The sequence below is a fragment of the Carassius auratus genome, unplaced genomic scaffold, assembly GCF_003368295.1.
Source record: "Carassius auratus strain Wakin unplaced genomic scaffold, ASM336829v1 scaf_tig00008123, whole genome shotgun sequence".
Taxonomy (NCBI): Eukaryota; Metazoa; Chordata; class Actinopteri; order Cypriniformes; family Cyprinidae; genus Carassius; species Carassius auratus.
The window spans coordinates 141433-166859 of record NW_020523908.1 but is presented as its reverse complement, the minus strand read 5'-3'; the positions used below and the strand labels follow the sequence as shown (position 1 = coordinate 166859).

General features: G+C 39.4%; 1 protein-coding gene across 1 annotated transcript; it reads left to right on the top strand.

Moving 5' to 3' along the window:
- The first annotated feature begins 1279 nt into the window (after nucleotides 1-1279).
- On the top strand, nucleotides 1280-24624 carry LOC113071777 (NACHT, LRR and PYD domains-containing protein 3-like). The gene is made up of 10 exons (XM_026245081.1): nucleotides 1280-1658; nucleotides 1924-2184; nucleotides 3242-5203; nucleotides 8775-8945; nucleotides 16372-16545; nucleotides 18891-19064; nucleotides 20123-20296; nucleotides 23412-23573; nucleotides 23743-23789; nucleotides 23897-24624. The coding sequence occupies exons 2-10, from the start codon at nucleotides 1949-1951 to the stop codon at nucleotides 24442-24444; spliced, it is 3648 nt and encodes a 1215-aa protein (XP_026100866.1). The 5' UTR covers nucleotides 1280-1658; nucleotides 1924-1948; the 3' UTR covers nucleotides 24445-24624.
- The last annotated feature ends 803 nt before the right edge of the window (nucleotides 24625-25427 follow it).

The window sequence follows — 25427 nt, the reverse complement described above, 5'->3', positions numbered from 1 at the left end:
AAACACATTACATTTCAAGTGTAATTCACTTATTTGCAACAATCATATTTCGCATCTTGTTACAGTGCAACCTATGTTGTGAAAATAAAATGCTTTGAAAAAAAAAAAAGAAAATCTTGTTCCAAAATCTTTCTCAGTGTCCATAAGAAACAGAGTCGTCCAAAACAGAATTGTGTTCTGTATCAAATTTCTTAAACCGACGCTGCAGAGAAAGCTTACACATTTATTCCAGATGGAGTGTCAGTGTTAAAATATGTAAACCTAACACGTCTTCCACAGGAGTGCAGTGAGAGAACTCTGTTATGTCTAGATGCGAAGGACATTTCCCATTTTTAACCCTCCTGTTATGTATGGATGTATGGGTTCAAATTATTGAGCCCAAATTTTTTACAAATAATAAATTACTCGGGTTCACTTGTAAGAGAAACTGACATGATGGATCAGGGGTGATTAGGATAAGGGCTGAAACGAAGCAGCCCTTCAGTTTGGCAAACACAGCATCGGTTGTGTCTGACCACCTGAACGTAGTTTTGGGGGAGGTCAAGGCGGTCAGAGGTGCGGCTAGTTGACTGATATTGCAAATAAAACACCGGTAGAAGTTGGTGAACCCCGGAAACCTCTGTAGGGCCTTACGGGAGTCTGGACTTGGCCACTCTACCACAACCTTAACTTTCTCGGGATCTATGCATATTCCCTCAGTCGACACGATATACCCAAGAAACGGTACAGACTGTGCATGAAAAGCGCATTTCTCCGCCTTGACAAAAAGCCCATTCTCTAGCAACATCTGAAGCACTTGTCTAACGTGCTGCACGTGTTCCTGGAGAGAAGAGGAAAAAAATTAATATGTCGTCCAGGTAGACATATATGAATTGATCGATCATATCTCGCAGCACGTCGTTGACGAATGCCTGGAAGACCGCTGGGGAGTTGGATAGCCCAAAGGGCATGACCAAGTATTCAAAGTGCCCCCTGGGGGTGTTTAAAGCGGTCTTCCATTCATCCCCCTCCCTGATAAGGACCAAATGATAAGCATTACGTAAGTCCAATTTCGTGAAGATCGACGCTCCCTGCAACCTCTCGAAGGCTGAAGACATCAACCTCAAAGGGTAAGTATTCTTTACCAGATGACCCACATGAAACAATCAACATGACGTAACATGAGACGAGCAGGAAACGGTGCATTCATGAACCGTGACACATATACTCTGGTTTGTAGTGAAGGGCGTATGGGGGTTTGCTGTGGTTTTCCCAGAATGCAGTGAAGTGTCTCCTTTATAGGTAGCTCAGGTTTCTTTTGTATTCCTAGTTGGACACTTTAAGAAACTGTAATTTTATGGAATTGTTTAATAAAGAATTTTATTTTTTTTCTACAACTTATTGTCTTTGATAAATCTTTTTTTTTTTGACCCTTGAGGGTGTTACGGGTGCTTGGACTTATTTGCAATATAAACCGGTTGAACCAGTTTGTTTTAAGTGGCACTTTAACAGACTACATTTTTTTGTGTAAGGAAGAACTTGAACGACAGTAGGAGAGAAAACCTGTCTGTGTATAATGTTCAGTTTGAGAACAGATCATTTTAGTGCTGCAATCTAGAGACAGAACGGATTTATGAACTGAATGAAGTTTGTGTTTGATGTTCTTCATTGAGACAGAGGTAGGTTTGAACCAACACATTCTCATACATTATTTTCATACATTATCTCAAGATGATACTCATGCATTATTTCATATTTAACAGCATTCAAAAAGTATTTATTTTGTAATGTTAGGCATGTAATTTAATGCCTTTCTAGCTAAACAAACATGTAACTGGTGAACATTTCAATCCCATACTGAAATATGTAAATCATACCCAAAACATATTTATTCTCAAATTACATTCTGTATATCTGATGATGAAAATTGTTGTACATTTTCAGTGTTTTCTAGTGCACTGTATCTAATATGAGTGTCTATGAGAGAGAGAGGGGTGATGTTCAGACACATGAAGCAGCATCTCCAGAACCCAGCTGTGTGTCTATGAAGAGTGACGAGTCCATACATGTTTCACCTAATCTCAGTGACGGACAAAAGCATCTGGAAAAAGCATCTCCAGAACCCAGCTGTGTGTCTATGAAGAGTGACGAGTCCATACATGTTTCACCTAATCTCAGTGACAGACCAGGGGCCTCTGACCCTGTGTGAGTACAACTTTAAGATAAATAATTTATTGTGATATCAAGATGATAAATATTAAGTAATAATTACATAATACAAATAATCACACACTGCTCTAACACACACATATGGTCTCTGAGAAGTTACCGCAGGTAAGCTGTTCTTTGTGCTTCTATAGCACTACTTTCATCATGGAAAAAGCATCTTCAGAACCCAGCTGTGTATCAGTGAAGAGTGACAAGTCCATGTGAGCATAAATGTGACTTAAAGGTGTAATTAGCCACATTTCCACTGTCGCGCCAGTGCGAGACAGGGCTTAAAGTGGGCCAGGCAGGGCTCATAGCCTGGGGCCAGTAGCACCAAGGCCAGAATAGCGCAGGGTTTCTACAGTCAGGGCCTGAAGCTCCGCTGTGCGTCACTAAAACACGCCCTTTACACGCCTCTCAGGAACAATGTCATGCAACTTCATCATTGCGCCAACAAAGAGAAGTTATTAGAAAACAAATAAGAAAATAAATCACTGGAACATGCGCGATCACACAGGAACATGATAAAAGTGGCCGTTTAAAGTACGTTTTATATTTAAAGTACGTTTATTACCATTATTGTAACAGTACAAAGCTGGTTGAAAATCGACCTTTATCCTTTGGAGGAAAATGTTTCTTTAAAATAATTTTTTTTTGGCAAATTAAATTAATAAATGAACACAGCCACACATCAACACACAAAAATCCAAGAGTATTCATTAGGTATGTGTTTAGTATGTTTACAGCACGAAAACAAATGTATGATAAGAGCCAGCTACACCTGAATAGGTGTGCATCTAAAATATATGAAAAAAAAATTCAAATATGTAAATAATAATAATAATAATAAGTAAAAATGTGAATTTAAAATCATTTTTGAAACTTTGAAATATTTTTTTATTTTATTTAGTTTAAATCTGCAAATCTGAATTTAAAAAAAAATTGCAAAGACAATGGTTTCACTTCAAATTAATTTTTAGAATTTGATGTAGTCAAAACATTTATAACAATGCATTTTCAGTTTTTTTTTTTTTTCATTTCTCTCTTTCTGCAGAGTGAAGACAGGTGAAGTGGTCATATCAGGGGTGCCCTGTCTGACCTGCGCTGACCCTGACTGTCAGACCCTCATCAGACAAAGAGTTAAAAACCAACACAAAACCAGCATGAAGAACAAGTATGAGAGCTTATTTGAGGGAATCAAACTAGACGAGAATCAAACCCTCCTGAACAGGATCTACACACAGCTCTACATCATAGAGGGAGTTAGTGAAAGGGTGAATGAAGAACATGAGGTTTTACAGATGGAGAAAACAGCCAGAACACAAGATACTAAAATCTACTGCAATGACATCTTTAAACCCTTACATGAACCAAAATGTAAGGAGAAAGATAAAATCAGGACAGTTCTTACCAAAGGGATTGCTGGAATTGGAAAAACTGTCTCAGTGCAGAAGTTCATTCTGGACTGGACCGAGGGAAAAGCCAATCAGGATGTAGATTTCATGTTTGTGCTTCCATTTCGAGAGCTGAACTTGATTAAAGATCACCAGTACAGTCTTCACAGACTTCTGCTGGACTTTCATCCTGAACTTAAACATCTGGACTCAAAGATTTATGAGGAGTGTAAAGTTGTGTTCATCTTTGATGGTCTGGATGAAAGCAGAATCACACTGATGTTTTCAGATGATCAGAAAGTTTGTGATGTGACTGAGTCTTCATCTGTGGGTGTGTTGATGTCAAACCTCATCAGAGGAGACCTGCTTCCCTCTGCTCTCATCTGGATCACCTCCAGACCAGCAGCAGCCAATCAGATCCCCTCAAAATACATCAACCGTGTGACAGAAATTCAGGGATTCAATGAGCCTCAGAAGGAGGAATATTTCAGGAAGAGAATCAGTGATGAGCATCAAGCCAGCAAAATCATCTCACACATTAGAAGATCAAGAAGCCTCCACATCATGTGTCACATCCCCGTCTTCTGCTGGATCTCATCCACTGTGCTTCAGAACCTCCTGAAACAAGATGAGAGTGCAGAAATCCCTCAAACTCTGACTGAAATGTACATCCACTTCCTGCTGACTCAAATCAACATGAGGAATCAGAAGTATGATGAGAGAGATCCAGAGAAACTCCTGAAGTCCAACAGAGATGTGATTGTGAAACTTGCCGAACTGGCTTTCAATCAGCTGATGAAGGGCAATGTGATGTTCTATGAGGAGGACTTGACTGAGAGCGGCATAGATGCCACTGACGCCTCAGTGTATTCTGGGATTTGCACTGAGATCTTTAAGGAGGAATCTGTGATCCATCATAGGAAAGTCTACTGCTTCATTCATCTGAGCTTTCAGGAGTTTTTAGCTGCTTTCTTTCTGATTTACTCTCATGTTGTCAAGAATAATGAATCACTGGAGTTGTTTTTTAATGAAAGATGCATGCGATACAATCAGAAAATCTCTAGGTATGATCCTATGATTCAATGGGTTGACTCCCCAGATCGCTTTCCAGATCACACTCTGAATCGCACTCTGGATCACACTCCGGATCACTCTCTGGATGAACTTATAGAAGTAGCAGTCGATAAATCCTTACAGAGTAAAAATGGACACCTAGATCTTTTCCTGCGGTTCCTGCTGGGCATCTCACTGGAGTCCAATCAGAGACTCTTACAGGATCTACTGACACAAACAGTGAACAGCTCAGAGACCATCAAGAGAATCACAAAGTACATTAAAGACAAAATTAAGGGTGATGAATATATCTCAGCTGACAGATGCATCAATCTTTTCCTCTCTCTGCTGGAAATGAATGATCAGACACTGTACAAAGAGATTCAGGAGTTTGTGAAATCAGAGAATCACTCAGGGAATCGACTCTCTCCTGGTCAGTGCACAGCAATTGCCTACATGCTTCAGATATCAGAGGAGGTGCTGGACGAGTTTGATCTGAAGAAATACAACACATCAGATGAGGGTAGAAGGAGTCTGATACCAGCTGTGGTGAACTGCAGAAAAGCTCTGTGAGTATTAAGTGATGTGATTGGAGAAAAAACTGAATGTGTCTGTTTTATTGAGATTCATGGTAATTCCTTCATCAAAGCAACGATTTATTTGACATGACAATAATTTAAAGCAGGGGTTTTCAACTCAACCCTCTACAATGGGAGTAAGTCACTTGCATATGAAACAAAATTTTCTTGCTATGCAAATAAATAATGTCTGTCATTAGCTATTAGTTAATAAATTGTAAGATTTCACTTGCCAGTGTTTCAGTTATAAGTGGAGCACATGCATATTTTCACTCACCTTCACTCATCTTGAACACTCTAAGCATGTCATGATTCTGCCCTCGTGTCCTTGATTTTTCCTAGTCTTGAGGCAGGATCATGACAGACCCGTGTTTTGTGTACAAGCGCATGGCCTTGTCTTTGGGCCATGTGCTTGTGTTGTCTCGTTCCCTTGCCCCGCCCCCCCTTGTTATCCTAGTCGTGTCGTGATTGTCCTATCTGTAACACCTGTCGTGTCTTAATTGTTCCCCCTATTTAGATCTCCTAGTGTGCTCTGTCCTGCGTCGGTTCATTGTGTTTCTCAGATGTGTTCTACTTATGTGATCGTGTGTGAGATTGTGCTGTACCCTCTGAAGTCCTTGTATTACCGTGAGTGTTTGTAGTTAGTGTCAAGAGTTTGTTTGTCTTATCAATCCTGCCCTGTTAAGTTGTTTAGTTCCTGCCCTAGCTGTTGTTTTCCCCCTCGTGGGTTTTGTTTTCCCCTTTTTGTATTTAATAAACCCTTTGTGTTGAGAATCCCTGTCTGCACCTGAGTTCCTCCCTTACCAAGATCCTGACAGAATGAACCGACCACCAAGGAACTCAGCAGACAGGAGGCAATGCTGGATGGCATCAGCCAGCCAGCGAGATTGTTTTGAGGGCTCTCGCCTTGTGGTGTTCCGGGGGACCAGGGGAGGTCGTTCCGGAGCGAGCGGGCGAGAGGAGGAGCCCCAGAGGTCCCCACCTACCCAGCTGCCAACGGTTCCAGAGGGTCGTATCCTGGCCGTGGCCACTCTGGGGGATCAGGCACATCCCTCACCGAGTCCTGAGGTGTCTCCCACACCCGTCGGTCTCCCCGGGAAGCGAGGGAGACGGTTATCGTGGGAGTCTGCCTCGGAATCGTCGGAGTCAGCCCTGCCAGAGACCGAACTCCCCCAACCCGCCTCTGACCCAGCTGTGGTCTCTGCACCGCGCCCAAGGAGGAAGAGGAGGAAGAGGGGGCCTGCCGGTCCTGTGACCCCGTTTCCTCCCGTGCCAGCAGCGGAGAGCGCTGGCGTGCCCGTGCCAGCAGCGGAGAGCACTGGCGTGCCCGTACCAGCAGCGGTGGGCGTGCCCGTGCCATCAGCGGAGAGCGCTGGCGTCCCCGTGCCAGCAGCGGTGAGCGCTGGCGTGCCCGACCCAGCAGCGGTGAGCTTGCCCGAGCCAGCAGCGGAGAGCGCTGGCGTGCCCGAGCCAGCAGCAGTGAGCGTGCCCGAGCCAGCAGCAGTGAGCGTGCCCGAGCCAGCAGCAGTGAGCGTGCCCGAGCCAGCAGCAGTGAGCGCTAGCGTGCCCGAGCCGGGAAAGAAAGCTGTATGCAAGTCGGCAGTCGTGAGAGCGGAGGAGAGAGCCGCGGCCGACTCTGCAGCAAAGACTCTTGTACAGTCGGTTTCATCTCATAAGGAGATGCCAATTGTCCTAGCTGCTAAAGCATTTTCTGATTATTTGTCCCGTCTTGTCCAAATTTTAGAAATCCCCGTCAGTCCTGTCTTGTCCCCTGACCCTGTCCCCAGAAGTCCTAAGTGTCCAGCCGTTGTCTCCCCGTGTCCTGTTGATGTGGCCCCGTGCCCTGTAGATGTTGTCTCCCCGTGCCCTGTAGATGTTGTCTCCCCGTGCCCTGTAGATGTAGTCGCCCCCTCGTCCTGTAGATGTAGTCGCCCCTCGTCCTGTTGATGTTGCCCCGCGTCCCGTAAGTGTTGCCCCGCGTCCTGTGTCTGCTCCTGTCAGTTATCCCGAGAACCCTCCCCGCCCCTCACCACCCAGACCTGCCCGTACCCCCTGTCGTCAGCCTTCGTCCTGTCCTCCTAGGATTCCTACCCCACCCACCCGCCCTGGTCTGTCCCCCATGAACTTTGTGGTCCCGCCCCCTCCCCTTCCCTGTTTGTTTTTTTTGATTTGTCACCCCAACCCTGCCGTTGTGTACTCATGTTTGCCTTTGTTGTTATTTGTCATGTCCTGTTGGTTTGTGTCTGTGTCCCAGTCTGTCATGTCAGTCGTGTCCCGTGTTTGATGTTCCCTTGAGGAGCGTCTGGAAGCCGCTCCTTAAGGGAGGGGTTCTGTCATGATTCTGCCCTCGTGTCCTTGATTTTTCCTAGTCTTGAGGCAGGATCATGACAGACCCGTGTTTTGTGTACAAGCGCATGGCCTTGTCTTTGGGCCATGTGCTTGTGTTGTCTCGTTCCCTTGCCCCGCCCCCCTTGTTATCCTAGTCGCGTCGTGATTGTCCTATCTGTAACACCTGTCGTGTCTTAATTGTTCCCCCTATTTAGATCTCCTAGTGTGCTCTGTCCTGCGTCGGTTCATTGTGTTTCTCAGATGTGTTCTACTTATGTGATCGTGTGTGAGATTGTGCTGTACCCTCTGAAGTCCTTGTATTACCGTGAGTGTTTGTAGTTAGTGTCAAGAGTTTGTTTGTCTTATCAATCCTGCCCTGTTAAGTTGTTTAGTTCCTGCCCTAGCTGTTGTTTTCCCCCTCGTGGGTTTTGTTTTCCCCTTTTTGTATTTAATAAACCCTTTGTGTTGAGAATCCCTGTCTGCACCTGAGTTCCTCCCTTACCAAGATCCTGACAAAGCACTTGAGTATTTAAAGCGCACTGTTCCTTTTCATATTAGAGGATGTGCAGCATATTCAACACAACACAAACTTTAACTCAAAATCCTGTTTTGATTTCAGCAAATCAATTAGAGCAAGCATAGATGTGATTAACCCAGCAACTCATCAGAACTTAGTGCATTTTATATTGATGTTAGTAGTAGTATTTTTGTTAGGGCTGAATGACATTGCAAAACGCTAACAGTAGGTGGTGATTCTAGAAAAAATCATGGAATCTTTATATGACTACGGTATAAAAAAAATGGTAGCCCATTTAAGTTAATCATTAATTTTGTAATCAAGGATGAATAGAAAACAACAACAACAACAACACAATCAAGAAAATTGAAATCCAAGACAGGAATCCATAAAACATGAATAGTGTCAGTGCAGCAAAAGTGTGGTGAGCAAACTAAAAAACATTATTAGCCAATGACGATTCTATAGCCAAGGTCTGCGTAGAGGGTTGACTTTTGTCAAATACATGACTTAAAATGAAATTATATATCTGATCTAGAGTCAGTTTTATAATAACTTTGTAGTTTCAGACTTATTTGAACAGATTGTGAGACAATACACTGAATTTAACCACTGATGAAAAATATAATATCAGTCATCACATGTGCAGAACAGAGAAAACAATATTTCAACCCACCATCTCCTCTTTATTGAACAATATTTTATCCTGTTTTATAGACTTGCTGACTGTTATCTCACTGCTCAGTGCTGTGAAAGTTTGTCTTCATCTCTACAATCATCAAAATCACTGCGAGAACTGGACCTAAGTAACAATGACCTGCAGGATTCAGGAGTAGAGCTTATGTCTGATGGACTGAAGAGTTCACACTGTCAACTCAACATACTGAGGTAAGAAAAAAGAATAAAGCTTCACTTGCTTATAAAATTAAATATCTGAAATTAACTTGTAATCAGTTATCTGCAGAGACAAATTGCTACACTGAATCAGTTAGACATTTGATTTGAATTAGTTTTACAATCCCCCAGCACTGCATGAAAAGATGTTTCCATACTGTTCAAGTATTTTCTGAACTATACAATTTTATTTCGTTTCTGTTCCTGTCAAAATTTAATTTGTTACCGGTTTTCGTTTTCGTTCCTTGAACCGGTTCAGAGCCCTGCTTTGTAGTAAAAGTGTCTCTCTGATTGACTTTGCCCATTCAGTGCGGCTTCCGTGAAAAAAAAAATACAGAAATAGTGAAGACCTCTGATAGGCTTACAAATATTTAAAAATTGTATCCAGTATTGATAAGAATGTTATGTTAGATTTTATGTTATGTAACGTTTTCACTGTTTACAATGGCAGGTAGGGCTGTGCGATTTGGGGAAAATATCTAATTGCGAATTATTTGTATTTTATTTTTTTTGACAGATATTGCCATTGCGATTTGATTTGCGATTTTTACATGTGCAAAGTCAAGCTTCGGCTCAATATTGTCAATAAAGTTTAAAAAAGAATTAACAGAATTAACTTACTGAATTTCACTAGAAAGAATTTTTTATTTTTTATAAATAAAGAACTGTATTTCTTTAGTCGGTTATTAAAGTATTATTTGTATTTGGGATTTAAAGAACAAGTGAAAAATGTGATGAATGTTTTATTTCATCCAATTGATATTAGTAAGCAGTTAGACTAAATTTACATTAGTTTAAAACACGGAACCAGGTGCGAGTCGACGCAGGTTGCGTACGAACATCAAGCCTCATCCATACTGCCAGATCCACTCGTGGAGAGGTGAATATAACTACGCATTACAAAACAGGCTGCATGAATGCGGCAAGTGTGAATGGCTCATCCGTGACCAGAGGTGTTAAGTAAATACTTTGTTACCTTACATTTTGGGTATCTATACTTTACTTGAGTAATTCTTTTTCAGCCAAATTTTTACTTCTACTCCTTACATTTTCACGCAAGTATCTGCACTTTCTACTCAAAAAATAGGTTTGTTACTTCCATTTAATATCGGCATGTTTTCATTCTGGCTTGTCATCATTCAAACCCCCCCCCCCCCCCCCCCAAAAAAAAAGAACCTATAAATCGCGCCATCCGGATGAAGTGAATTTAGTTATTGGATGAGAAGTATAAACATACACCATTCTGACACCCTATTGGTATGTACTCGGTCCATCGCAACTGCACATGACACAAATAACATCACACTCCAGCAAGGACATAGCAAGTGTTGGGTTAATTTATAAAAAAATATATTTCTTAAAAGTAGGGTTGGGTATGGAACTGGTATGCACCAAACCGAATAAGGACGCAGATTTCAGTGCCTCATTTCGCCATCTTAAATGCCTGAGCGATCAATTGAAATGTTTATCCTGGTTCTCCGAAATGTACACAAGAAGCAGGGCCGTCGCTAGACTTTTTTTAGCGGGGATATAGCTTTTAGCTCCATAAACTGTACACAAATTTGCGATCGCCTTATAGTCAGTCCCCTTAAATTTCATATAAAACCGGCGTCAGACTGGTCTCCTCTCCGTCTTTCAGTGCGCTCTTCAATCCACAGACCGCGGCGGAGCAGCGCGAGTGGACTCAAACACAAACAGAGGACACAAGGTGTCTGTTTATCAATAGATTGTTAGAATATCTGTGTCTGTGCAGTTCTTTGTAATAAATACAGTTTACAAAAGGTTACGAGGGAGCAAACAGTTTCTCATCTACTGTTAAGTTTTCGCTTGTCACAGCTCATAAGCGGTTTCCTCCAGTGACAATCTAGCCCTTAACACTAAAATATGAGTCCAAAAATACGTCATGATGAGGACAAAAACATAAGTCACACTGGACTACAAGTCGCATTTATTTAGAACCAAGAACCAAGAGAAAACATTACCATCTACAGGCGTGAGAGGGCGCTCTATGCTGCTCAGTGTAGACTACAGGAGAACTGAGCAGCATAGAGCGCCCTCTCGTGGCTGGAGACGGTAATGTTTTCTCTTGGTTCATTTATGTCGGTTCATGTTAAATTAATTTTAATAAATAAATTGCACCTGACTATAAGTCACAGGACCAGCAAAACTATGAAAAAAAGTGTGATTTATAATCCAGAAAATACGGTATATATTTTGCTGTAGTGTGTCAGTAGAAAATATACGTTTACATTTCCAAACATTCATTTTGCTGTTGTCAGACCGCTTGTGCATTCAGAATCGCACTAGATTATTATTAAATGATTTGCAAACTGATATTTCCTTCTGAAACACTACAGCAAAAGATAGAAATAACTGGCTTAAAACCCTTTTTTTGGGGTGAAGATACTAATGTGCCTAAGACTTTTGCATAGTACTGTACTTTACAATCAACATTGTTGCTACTTTATAAAGAATGAGCATTAAGTAATTCACAGAACTGATTAAAGACAGTGACAGACAGCACTCATCTTAACCAATTATCAGATTTATTGACCAAGATACAGTAGAAACATTATGTCACATTCGGCGTTGCAGGAACGAATCGAGAGAACCATGTGCAGGTAAGTATCTTTAATAAGGGTAATCCAATCGGGTAAACAAGCCAAGCAGGGTCAAAACCAGTAAATCCAAAACCAAACATAAACAGGACACGAACACAGAGCAAGGCAATACAAGGCAAGACATGATGGACATGAAATAACTCTGACATTAAACAAGGACTCCGTAACACAGACTAAGACAGACTGGGTATAAATAGACAGAAGGATAATGAGGGAACAGGAGAAAGGTGGCGGACAATCAATTACACAACAAGGAGGAAGGTTTACCAAATAAGGGAACAGGAAGTGATCTGGTGACAGACACCGTGAGAAAGGAGGACATCTAGTGGAACCCCAGGGAACAACAACCCAGACACTGTGACAGTACCCCCTCCCTCTAAGGAGCAGCTACCAGATGCTCCTCAGACAGCCCAAACAGACAAAAAGACCAGGAGCGAGGAGGACAGGAGAAGGTTCAGGGGGAGGGATGGAGGGCCAGACAAACTAAGGGGAACAGACAGAAACATAACAGAACTCAAATACACAAAACAGAAGTCCATAAGGAACACCATGTGGCGCCCAACAGGGCGGGGCCGAAGACCACCACAGCCTTGTGGTCAAGGCCAGAGCCCTCCAGGGCGGAGCGGAAGACCACCACGGCCTTGTGATCAAAGCCAGCGCCCTCCAGGGCGGAGCGGAAGACCACCACATCCTCGTGGTCGCCGCCAGAGTCCCCCAGGGCAGAGCGGATGACCACCACGTCCTCGTGGTCAACGTCGGAGTCCCCCAGGGTGGAGCAGATGACCAGTGATTATCTCTAGTTCTTTAATGCATTTGATTTGTACTAAAGTGTGTTCATTTTCAATGGGCATATATGCAGCTGAAACATTTAGCCTTGTGCATCCCAAATTTTTCAACATGAACATTTTAATATAACATTACAGTCATTATAGCCTTTAGAAAAATTTTTTTTGAGGAGATGGGGTATTGCACAATAGGCCCCAGTGGCGTGGCCTAAGCTTTTGGTCTAAATAATTTTTTTTTTCTTACATTACTTTTACTTTTATACTTTTAGTAGTTTTGAAACCAGTACTTTTACACTTTTACTTGAGTAAAAAGCTTGAGTTGATAGTTCAACTTCTACAAAAGTCTTTTACAACCCTAGTATCTATACTTCTATACTTCCCACGTGAGGCAGAGGAGCGAGTATGAGAAGCATTCAGAGTAGGGCTGGACAATTATGGCATAAAATCAAAACCTTGATTAATTTAACATTTTACCTCAATTACGATTAATAAACGATTATTTGTTTCTGTTTTTTTTTTTTTTTTGCCCTCATGGTTCATTGACAATGTTTGTACTGTAAATATGATTGACTATTAAAAGGTGAGATTTTTTTTCCTATTGAAAGAGTGATCTGACATCATAGCTCACTATAAGCAGTTATTTGATCTATGTCTGTAAGGCCGGGCATAAACTGTGCGATTTTCATCCGATTTTGAGCCGAATTCTGACTCGTGCAACTCTTTTTCAGGTTGGTCCGATTTTTAGCATTTTCGTGCGTCATTTGTCGTGCAGTGTTCGTGCAGTGTACAAGGGGAAACGAGAGGCAATTAAACTCTCCCGACCGGCAATCGGTTGGTCGGAAGGATTTCTGACATGTCAGAAATTTGGTCGCCTCGCGTGAGGTATCGCACTATTGAAACAGGGCTACGAACCGATTTTCCGCGTTTCCCTCAATGAAACCATAAACAAAACCATAGTGTCATGGTGTGTAGTGTGAACTGAAGTGATGTAGGGAAAACTTGTGGAGTTATGCAAAATGGATCAACCATATTGGCCACAGCTTCCGAACCACCTGGGCGTCTAGATATGCCTACGCCTTTTTTTTTCTTTTTTTTGGACGTTTCAGCACAGAGAATTGCGCTTATCACCAAAGCAGTGCGTTTATCCCGGGAAAGCATGTTTATTCAGAAACCACCACAAACATCCGGGTTCTGAGGGATCCTACGTGTTAATTCACTTGTTTCCTCACGTATAGTGTGAGCAGTCAAATTGCAACTCGAAGATCGGACCGTACACTGAGCGCATAAAAAACGTGAGCTTTGGCTTTACATCGCATGCGATCTACTCGTACAGTGTGAGTTGGTACCTTGCCAAAATCTTACTAGGGGGGGGGGGATCGTTTGAATTGTATCGATTCCGATTCTTATCGATTCCTAGTTTCGATTCCAATGAGATAAAAAATCCAATATAAACTAATTAAGGCAAACATTTAAATGGCACACATGTATTCTGTATTTTTTACAAAGCATTCTGTTGCAGCTAGATAACATGAGCAAAAACCAGCAGCCTACAAAACACTATAAGAGGAATTTTGCCTGTGCTTAAAAAAAATACCATAGCAAAAACAACTAGATTAATATAAATTTCAAATATTCAAGTGTTAAAGACAAGTAAACAGCCAGTAATAAGATAGGAACAAACAAATCAATTAGCAATATCATAAATGCAACTAAACAAAATTTTAAAAGTTTAAAAACTGCATAGTTTTCTTTTTATAATTAAAATAAAGATTAATCAATTAAATTTATTATAGATGTAGTTTTCTGTATATTGGTTGACAAATATGAAAAGAAAGTTTCGACTCAGAACAACCTTTACTACAGTGGAAATACACGGAACGATGCTTCATGTGCGCTGCACACCAACAGGGCGCAAATTCTTTCTGTTCCTGCACTTAATCGTTTTAATTAAATTGAAATGCGAATGCAGGAATCGTTAAGCAGAATCAAAATGCACGTGTCTTATTGAATACCCGGTTCTTGGAAATTTGGAACAGGTTCTAAAATGGAACCGGTTTTTGATACCCATCGATACCCATCCCCTAATATAGATTATTGCTCAGTGTAAGAGATAAATAAAGAACAGATAAAGATAAATTAGCAAAGTACCAGAATGAGTGATTGCGTGTGTGTGAATTAGTCATACCGTCTCTATGCTTTTGTGAAGCTGTGGGTTGTAAATAGCCTAGTTCCCTTAAAAGTAGAAAAATATGCTATAATTAGTTTTGAGATTCTAAGCTACTTTAGCGATAGATCACAGGACAGCGCTGACAACTAGTCTCTGCATTCCTCTGTGTGCATGATCTTCACAGCTACTGTTTATATGAGTGTTCATGCCACAATGCAGCTGGGTGAACATGGTATTTCGATATAATGATACACATCCAATCATCTAATCGCTTGAATGTCCAAACCATAAAACAAATATGACTGACAAAGTTTAGTGAAGACGCAAGGCTCACCGCTCCCACGCCATCACTATGTGTTAAACCAAATAGATGGTCAAATAAAGATGGAAGAGATGTGTTTTAAGCCGATTCTTGAAGATGGCTAAGGACTCAGCTGCTCGGATTGAGTTGGGGAGTTCATTCCACCAGAAGGGAACATTTAACTTAAAAGTCCATAAAAGTGACTTTGTGCTTCTTTGGGGTGGCACAATCAAGCGCCGTTCACTTGCAGAACGCAAGCTTCTAGAGGCACATAAGTCTGAAGTAACAAATTTAGGTAAATGGGTGCAGAGCCAGTGATAGTTTTGTAGGCAATGCCTTGAATTTAATGTGAGCAGCTATTGGAAGCCAGTGCAAATTGATAAACAGAGGTGTGAGGTGTATTCTTTTGGCTCATTAAAAATGAATCTTGCTGCCGCGTTCTGAATTAATTGTAAAGGTTTGATAGAATTGGCTGGAAGACCTTCTGAGATAGCATTGCAATAGTCCAGCCTGGACAGAACAAGAGCTTTAACAAGGAGTTGTGCAGCATGATCCGAAAGAAAGGGCTTGATCTTCTTGATGTTGAATAAAGCAAATCTGCAGGATCGGACAGTTTTAGCAATGTGGTCTGAGAAAGTCAGCTGATCATCAATCATAACTCCAAGGCTTCTTTTATTATTAGTGATACCAATGTTGTCTTCTGTGCTTCAACTGCAGTAACAGTGCATAACTTTTATCAGGTTTGCACCCTAAATAGTGCCCTTCCATGTAATCGTAGAATGAATTATCGGCACTATACCAGGTTGTTTCTAGCATGTGAATATAGGCTATACCTTTATTAATCAGTGCCAAGCACCCAGCTACAACAGTATACAAAAGTGCCCTGTTCCTGCTTCCATCTGTTTGAAGCAGACACTCTTCCACAAAAGAGGTTCGCCTCATAACACTCACTCATGATTTGCTAACAAACCAGAGTTCATGGGTGGGAATGGTAGTAGCGGTGTGTCAAAATGCCGGGAACAGAATCATCTTTGTCGGAAAGTGGAGGGAACAGTTCCCTGGCGTCCCTGTGTATTCTACGCCCATGAGAAATAAAATGCCATCCAAATGCAGTAAAATGTTCTAGAATATCTGTGTGAATACCAACAATGTTATGGTGTGATCTTATTGCTATTGCCAGCAGTTGATGAATACCAGTTTATTTCTGCATTGGTAATCTGCACTCCTAACACAAATTAATATATTACTGCCACTGTAACAGTTTCTATTGTAAAAAAAAAAAAAAAAAAAAAAAAAAAAGAATTAAATATCAATACTGGAGTAGAATACTTAATACTTAATAAGTTTGGGGCTGCCAACATAACACATTTGAAAACCCTGCCTCACACTGGCCCAACAGTGTAAAAGTGGCTATTCAATGCTGTATATGAGCTGAGGGAAACTGTTTGTGTGGCTAAGATTTGTGTCAGAAAAATAATCATGGTCATTGTCTTTTTAATGGGTGTTCTGACAGATTTTATTTACTAAATCCCTTTGTTTTGTTCAGATTGGCAGGTTGTATGTTGACTGGTACAAGCTGTGAAAGTTTGTCTTCATCTCTACAATCATCAAACTCCCATCTGAAAGAGCTGGACCTGAGTAACAATGACCTGAAAGATTCAGGACTGATGTTGCTCTCTGATAGTCTGAAGAGTGAACAATGTCAACTCAACATAATAAGGTATTTGGAAACACAGTTTAAGATTAACTCTGATCAAGCTTAACATTTTAGTTCTTGGGTGGTTGTAATCAGAGAGCTGCACTGGGTCCGATTTTGTAAATCCGCACCCGCCCGTACCCGCAGTGTTTAAAACCGCATCCGACCCGTTTTCCGACAGCGGCACTAATTAAAATCTGCACCCGACCCAACCCGCTTAAAATAAAACCGACACCCGACCCGCACCCGAAATCAAATCAGTTAAGCAAATCACATTAGACACACTTTTTCCGAATTTTATTGCCAGGTCATACAGAAATTATTTATGGAAAACTCTTTATAAAAGATATTCGTTTTTTATACATTGTATCTTAATTTTGATCAATGTTTTATCTATCAATTGCCCATATTTTAATAAATAACAAGCAAATATATAGCAGATAATGAAATAACCTTAGTGTGCTACCTAAAATTTAAATATTTTTTGTATCACGCATGCATGCATGCATGTCTATTTCCCTCATATTAAATATAAAACGTATGTGGACTGATATTTTCCAATGTCTGGACTCATTTATTAATGGAGTAGGCTAAACAGACGTTTTAATATACTGGTATTAAATGCATTTTCTGATAATTTATATTTCACTTTTTTACTGCAAATGTCGAAATACGTGCTCTTTGGTCCATCAGTCACTGATCACATTAGAATAAAATATCTCATAATAAAATACTAAATTGACTGATTTATGAATGTATATGCATAGTTTTCATCAGTCGGAAATACAGATAAACGCTTTCATTTGTTGTATTTTTGATCCTGAAAGAAAACAGAACAAAAGAGCGAATCATACCACCGTCTGAAGTTGTGCTTCAAGTCGAACGCACCCATTTATTAATCCTTCACAGCTGAGCATCGCGAGAGGCGGATCTGCCCAGAGCGCGAATGTAAATGAGGTGCACAAAGTCAAAAAAACAACAACCCTGGATAGGCTAGATTAGGCCCATATTCACAAATGTGTTGGCTATGGAATTAAATATCTGATATTCCGATTGTCAAATACATGCAAGTGGAAGTGTATTGTTGTTTATATATATATATATATATATATATATATATATATATATATATATATATATATATATATATATATATGAACGGAAAAAAAAACAACTGGAAAATAAACCCCGCTGGCTGATCTTAACATGTCAACTATGACTCATGCAGCCGTTTGCGCCGTGGTGATTTTTTTTTAAAGTGGAACGTAGGCCTATTTTTACGTTTGCACGTGGCTGTTTTGAACCCGTGTTTAGACCCGTGTTTCCCTGTGTCCGACCCGCACCCGTATCCGACACAGTTGGATATTTTTCACCCGTTTCAGCCAAATTTGCAGGTCACCCGTCGGGTACCCGAACCCGTGCAGGACTCTAGTTGAAATGCCTTGGCAGAAATCAGTTTTCTTTTTATTTAGTTATTTTTATTTTTTGCTTCAGTCTTTTAATTTTAACTTTTCATCAATAAAGCTTTTTTTAATGATTTTTATGACTACTGATGCCTCTATAATTTATCTGTATTCAAACAATACAGATGCCAGTATAATTAGTACAATAGTTTTTCATGTACAGGACAATAAGAATTATAATTTGAGTAGCATTATTTCATTAGCATAAATTACAAGACAATATAGCTGAGCATGGAAATATCAGAAATCAAAGTATGTGTTGAGTAAGAGATGACTAAGATATCAGATTTCTACATTTATTTTAGACTACATTAAAATGTATAATGTCATGAATCCATACCTATACATAAAAGCAATATGTAGGAGGAAGTTCTCTGTATCGATTGATTTGGATTGGCTTTTCACATCTCACTAAGTAAAAGTTTTATATTTTGTATGGATACTAATGCTAGATCAATAGTTACAGACACCTTTATCCAGATGCAGTACGCAGTGAATGAAGTTAAATATTTCCACAGTGAACACTCTACATGCAAACTGTGGTTATAAACAATAAAATAAAATAAAACATGAAGATGATCTCGAGTCAACTCAACAGCTGCTTGTGACTCATAACAGCAACATCTGAGAAACAGACTCAAGTCTCTGATAGCAAATAGAGATTAAATGGTATGAAAATTTCGTATCACAATTACAGTGACCAAAATGAACACGGTTATATTTATAATCACAATGCTGTTAAAGTGTGCTGTAAATGTTAAAAAACTACAAACAAAGTTATCAGCAATATACATTATAGCAAGAAGTCAGAATATGATTGGTTTAAGGCAGAAATAATTAGGATCATTGTCTTTTAATGGGTTTTCTGACAGATTTTATTTACTAAATCCCTTTTGTTTTGTTCAGATTGGCAGGTTGTATGTTCACTGGTACAAGCTGTGAATGTTTGTCTTCATCTCTACAATCATCAAACTACAATTTGAAAGAGCTGGACCTGAGTAACAATGACTTGAAAGATTCAGGAGTGATGTTGCTCTCTGATAGTCTGAAGAGTTCACACTGTCAACTCAACATACTGAGGTATTTAGAAACACAGTTTGAAATTTACTCTGATGAAATTTAACATGTTAGTTATTGGCTGAGTGCAATGCCTCAACAGAAATCAGTTGTTCTTTTTTTGCTTCAGTCTTTTAACCCTCAAAAACAGAGACAGCCGCTCACAGCTAAAACATAACTGTTGTTTTTTAATGTTTAATAACATTTGAACCCCTAATCCAATCTGAATGCTTTAAAAAAAGTGATGTAAAGCAGAGATTATCCACATTTCAGAGATATCTGAAATATATATAAATCAATATATTGTTTTCTGTAAGTGAGTAAACAAGATGATTTTCACATAATTTAGAAAGAAAAATTCTAGGCTACAAGCTCCAGTTCTTAAAAATCCCAGGAACCAATGTTCTGTATGTGTTTTATTGCCTTATTCAATTGATTTAACATTTTTTTGTTTTTCACTAACCACCCATAATATTTTCTTTTTTTTCAAAAATACAATCATGTACATGCATTCATTTCACATATTATTATTATAGCCCAGTTTGTGCTAATTACAGTGAGATTAGACTTTACCCATTTAGATCTTTATAAGAAACTGAAAAAAGCACAAATGTCAGGGCATGAAAAAACTTCTCCAGGCCCCAAAAATACCCTTAGACTCCAGAGGGTTAAGGGTTCATTTTAACTTTCATAACTACTGATGTCTCTATAATTGATCTGTATTAAAATAGTACAGATGCCAGTATAATAAGAACAATCGTTTTTTCATGTACAGGACAGTAAGAATTATCCATAGCTGAGCATGGAAGAATCAGAAATCAAATTATGTGTTGAGTAAGAGATGGCTAAGATATCAGATTCCTAGGTTTATTTTAGACTACATTCAAATGTATAATGTCATTAATCCATATTTGTACATAAATGCAATATATATGAGGAAATTCTCTGTATCCATTGATTTGGAACATTATATCAAGAGGTCAGAATTTGATTGATTTAAGGCAGAAATAATTATGATAATTGTGTTTTAATGGGTGTTCTGACATATTTTATTTACTAAATCCCTTTATTGTTTTGTTCAGATTGGCAGGTTGTATGTTGACTGGTACAAGCTGTGAAATTTTGTCTTCATCTCTACAATCATCAAACTCCTATCTGAAAGAGCTGGACCTGAGTAACAATGACCTGAAAGATTCAGGAGTGATGTTGATTTCTGATAGTCTGAAGAGTTCACACTGTCGACTCAACATAATAAGGTATTTGGAAACACAGTTAAAGATTAACTCTGATCAAACTTAACATTAATTCCTGGCAGAATTAATTATTCAGCATTGTCTTCTCTTCCGTGTCTTTTGTGAGCGAGTTCAAAACACAATAGTTCAGTGATATCTGGTTCGTGAACGAATCACTCGATGTAACCGGATCTTCTTTAACCAGTTCACCAAATCGAACTGAATCGTTTGAAATGGTTCTCGTCTCCAATAATCTAAAATATCTTAAACTGTGTTCCGAAGATGTACTGAGGTCTTACGGGTTTGGAACAACATGAGGGTGTTATTAATGACATAATATTCATTTTTTGGTGAACTAACCCTTTTTAAGCACGAGTATCATTTTTAGGGAGTACTCATGACTTTACTCAAGTACATTTGAGATCTGATTTGGACAGCCTATCAGCAATCACCTTCACCTTTCCGCCAAATACTTCATGACATTTGATTGAACTGAAGTACAGTATACACACACACAGAGAGATAGAGAGAGAGAGAGAGAGAGAGAGTTGTCACACAGAGGGACCTATTTTAATGATCTAAATGCAAATTGTAAAGCGCAAGGCACAGGGGCACTCAGGATGTGTCCAAATCCACTTTTGCTATTTTAGCGACGGAAAAACGGTTTGTGCGCCAGGGTGCATTTTTGGAATGGGTTATCCCTATTCTCTTAATAAGTAATGGACGTAAAGTTCATCTCCCATTCCCTTTTAGAGCGAAATGCGCTCGCGACATGGCGAATCGCTATTTACATGCCGGAATTTGTTGGCGGAAAAGATATGTGTGTCTATTGCCACGATTGTTCAATTAATAAGCCAATTTCATTCATAATTACACTGTGTGCAGAATTATTAGGCAAATGAGTATTTTGACCACATCATCCTCTTTATGCATGTTGTCTTACTCCAAGCTGTATAGGCTCGAAAGCCTACTACCATTTGAGCATTTTAGGTGATGTGCATCTCAGTAATGAGAAGTGGTGTGGTTTAATGACATCAACACCCTATATCAGGTGTGCATAATTATTAGGCAACTTCCTTTCCTTTGGCAAAATGGGTCAAAAGAAGGACTTGACAGGCTCCGAAAAGTCAAAAATAGTGAGATATCTTGCAGAGGGATGCAGCACTCTTAAAATTGCCAAGCTTCTGAAGCGTGATCCAATCAAGCGTTTCATTCAAAATAGCCAACAGGGTCGCAAGAAGCGTGTGGAAAAACCAAGGCGCAAAATAACTGCCCGTGAACTGAGAAAAGTCAAGCGTACAGCTGCCAAGATGCCACTTGCCACCAGTTTTGCCATATTTCAGAGCTGCAACATCACTGGAGTGCCCAAAAGCACAAAGTGTGCAATACTCAGAGACATGGCCAAGGTAAGAAAGGCTGAAAAACGACCACCACTGAACAAGACACACATGCTGAAACGACAAGACTGGGCAAAGAAATATCTCAAGACTGATTTTTCTAAGGTTTTATGGACTGATGAAATGAGAGTGAGTCTTGATGGGCCCGTGGCTGGATCGGTAAAGGGCAGAGAGCTCCAGTCCGACTCAGACGCCAGCAAGGTGGAGGTGGAGTACTGGTTTGGGCTGCTATCATCAAAGATGAGCTTGTGGGGCCTTTTCGGGTTGAGGATGGAGTCAAGCTCAACTCCCAGTCCTACTGCCAGTTTCTGGAAGACACCTTCTTCTGATTCTGATTCTGATTCAAGCAGTGGTACAGGAAGAAGTCTGCATCCTTCAAGAAAAACATGATTTTCATGCAGGACAATGCTCCATCACACGCGTCCAAGTACTCCACAGCGTGGCTGGCAAGAAAGGGTCTAAAAGAAGAAAAACTAATGACTTGGCCTCCTTGTTCACCTGATCTGAACCCCATAGAGAACCTGTGGTCCATCATGAAATGTGAGATTTACAAGGAGGGAAAACAGTACACCTCTCTGAACAGTCTCTGGGAGGCTGTGGTTGCTGCTGCACGCAATGTTGATGGTGAACAGATCAAAACACTGACAGAATCCATGGATGGCAGGCTTTTGAGTGTCCTTGCAAAGAAAGGTGGCTATATTGGTCACTGATTTGTTTTTGTTTTGTTTTTGAATGTCAGAAATGTATATTTGTGAATGTTGAGATGTTATATTGGTTTCACTGCTGAAAATAAATAATTGAAATGGGTATATATTTGTTTTTTGTTAAGTTGCCTAATAATTATGCACAGTAATAGTCACTTGCACACACAGATATCCTCCTAAAATAGCTAAAACTAAAAACAAACTAAAAACTACTTCCAAAAATATTCAGCTTTGATATTAATGAGTTTTTGGAATCATTGAGAACATGGTTGTTGTTCAATAATAAAATTATTCCTCAAAAATACTTACCTAATAGTTCTGCACTCCCTGTATAAGTAGTAATAGGCTGAATTGCAAATAGGTAGCCTGATTCTAATACATGCAATGACTATCCATCATTACATTTTTATATTTATGTAGCCTACACAATAATATTATTTTACACTGTAATTTTGTTTTTAATATTTGGCATATTTGTGTGATGCGCATTCCTGTGTGTAATAAGCGAAGTCAGCGCACACTGTGGACCCACCCAGAGGCGCATTATCTACCAACGTGCTCTTTAAATAAAAAAATATTGCACCATTATATATATATATATATATATATATATATATATATATATATATATATATATATATATATATATATATATATATATATATATATAATATATAATATTTCTGTACATAAATGCAATATGTAGGAGGACTATGTCTGTATCTGTTTTATATTTGGTATGGATACTAATGCTAGATCATCAGTTACAGACACCTTCATCCAGATGCAGTACGCAGTGAATGAAGTAAAATATCTCCACTGTAAACACTCTACATGCAACTGTGGTTATAAACAACAATCAAATAAAATAAAAGCCAAATGCCACAAGTTCTAATGACAATGTTATTGACTACTGTTAGTACAGTAGTGTTGATATAGGAATTGTGTGTCCATGTGCTAGTGCAGTGTTCATCTGTTCACCTTCATCTGCAACCAAACTATACAGGTCATGTGGACTGTCATTGTGTGTGTTTGTAGATTATCTGGCTGTATGGTGACAGAGGAAGGCTGTTGTTTTCTGGCTTCAGCTCTGAGTTCAAACCCCTCACACCTGAGAGAGCTGGATCTGAGCTATAATCATCCAGGACAATCATTAGTCAAGCTACTTTCTGATCCAAACTACAGACTGGAGAAACTCAAGTATGTTCAGCAGGAAAAGTCACCCTTCTGTGTGTGTGTGTGTGTGTGTGTGTGTGTGTGTGTGCCTGTGAGTGTGGTGCATGTGTGTGTGCGTGCAATGAGCATTAACTGATTGTATCAGTGTATCACTGTGTGTGTTTGTGTGTGTGTGTGTATGTGTGTCTTATAGTTTGGATCATGGAGGAGAGTTCAGGATTGCAGCAGGACTCCACAAATGTATGTCTACACATACAAACACACACACACAAACTCAAACACACCTGTTTTTGTTGCTGTTGTTGTTCTGTTGCTATGTTGTAAATCTTTTCTCTTCTTGTGTTCAGATGTTTGTTATCTCACACTGGATCCAAATACAGCAAGCCCTTTCCTTATTCTGTCTGAGGCGAACAGAACGGTGACATTTGTGAATGAGCGTCAGTCATATCCTGATCTTCCAGAGAGATTTGAATATGAATCTCGTCAGGTTCTGTGTAGAGAGAGTCTGTCTAAATGCTGTTACTGGGAGGTTGAATGGAGAGGAATTGGTGCTGTAATAGCAGTGACATATAATCGAATATGCAGGAAAGGACAGAGTCCTGACAGTTGGTTTGGACGCAATAAACACTCTTGGTGTTTGATCTGTTCTAAGAACACAATCTCTATCTGTCACATGTATATGGATACTCACATAACTGTCCCTTCACACTCCTATAAGAGAATAGGAGTGTATCTGGACTGGGTGGCTGGCCGTCTGTCCTTCTACACCGTCTCAGATACACACAAACTCAAACACTTACACACATTCAACAGCACATTTACTGAACCCCTCTATGCTGGATTCGGTTTTATGGCTAATGAATATAACTCCTCAGTGTCTCTGTGTCAAATTTAAAAACCTATGAGCAACAACAGAGACATCACACACACCCCTGACTTAAAGAAATGCTTTCTTTCTATATGTGTTTTATATACTTTAACATTTTTATTATACACTAAAGTGAATGTGTAGATTTTTTTAGCATAGAATTGGTGTGATTTATGTGGTACAATGCCAATTAAGTTGAATTTATTTAGATTATTAAGCATATTCATTTTGACAAATTCATTATTTGAACATAGTTTAGTTGAAATATCTTTATGAAAGTAAGGTGAACATTTCAATAAAGTTTCAATACCAAAGTGTCATGATTGTGGACTTTTGGGTTTCTTTCATTTTCTGTTCTCCTGTTTTGTTTTGTTCCTTTGACCTAGTGTCTGGCTGTTTCTCAATTCCAAGAATGCAAAGAACAGACTTGTATTCTAGTGGAGACAGGTCTTGACAGACTACCTTGAAATAACTGACAGTTGGACTGACATTCATGTGGAGTTGCTCGATTATTGCGAAAATCATAATAATTTTGGTTAATATTGTAATCACAATTATTTGACATGATTATGGGGGGGGGGCATATGACCAGAACTTTATATGAGTGATTCATTTAAAGAAAGTGATGCATGTCAAATATGTATTTTCTGTAAATAAGGTTGCTACAGCTACATTATAGAGACCAGCTGAATTTCAAACAAACAAACAAAAAGTCCTCAAAATTGTTGAAAATAATTAAACTGTCAGTAATAAAAAAGCAAAGGACAAATACAATAGAATAAAAAGATACAAATGAAACAAATTGTGCTGTAATGGTTTTTTTTTTAATACAATTATCAAAGAGTTTACAGCCTACTACAGAAATATATAATCAAATGTAAAATAAAACAGCAGTCTTCATTGTTAGAATGAAACCTTTTTGTTTCTTTGCTACAAAAATCCATCACTCAAGAGCAGGGTGTGATTTTGTCTTTTGTTGTTTGATTAATAAGCACAGTTGTAGCAGGAAA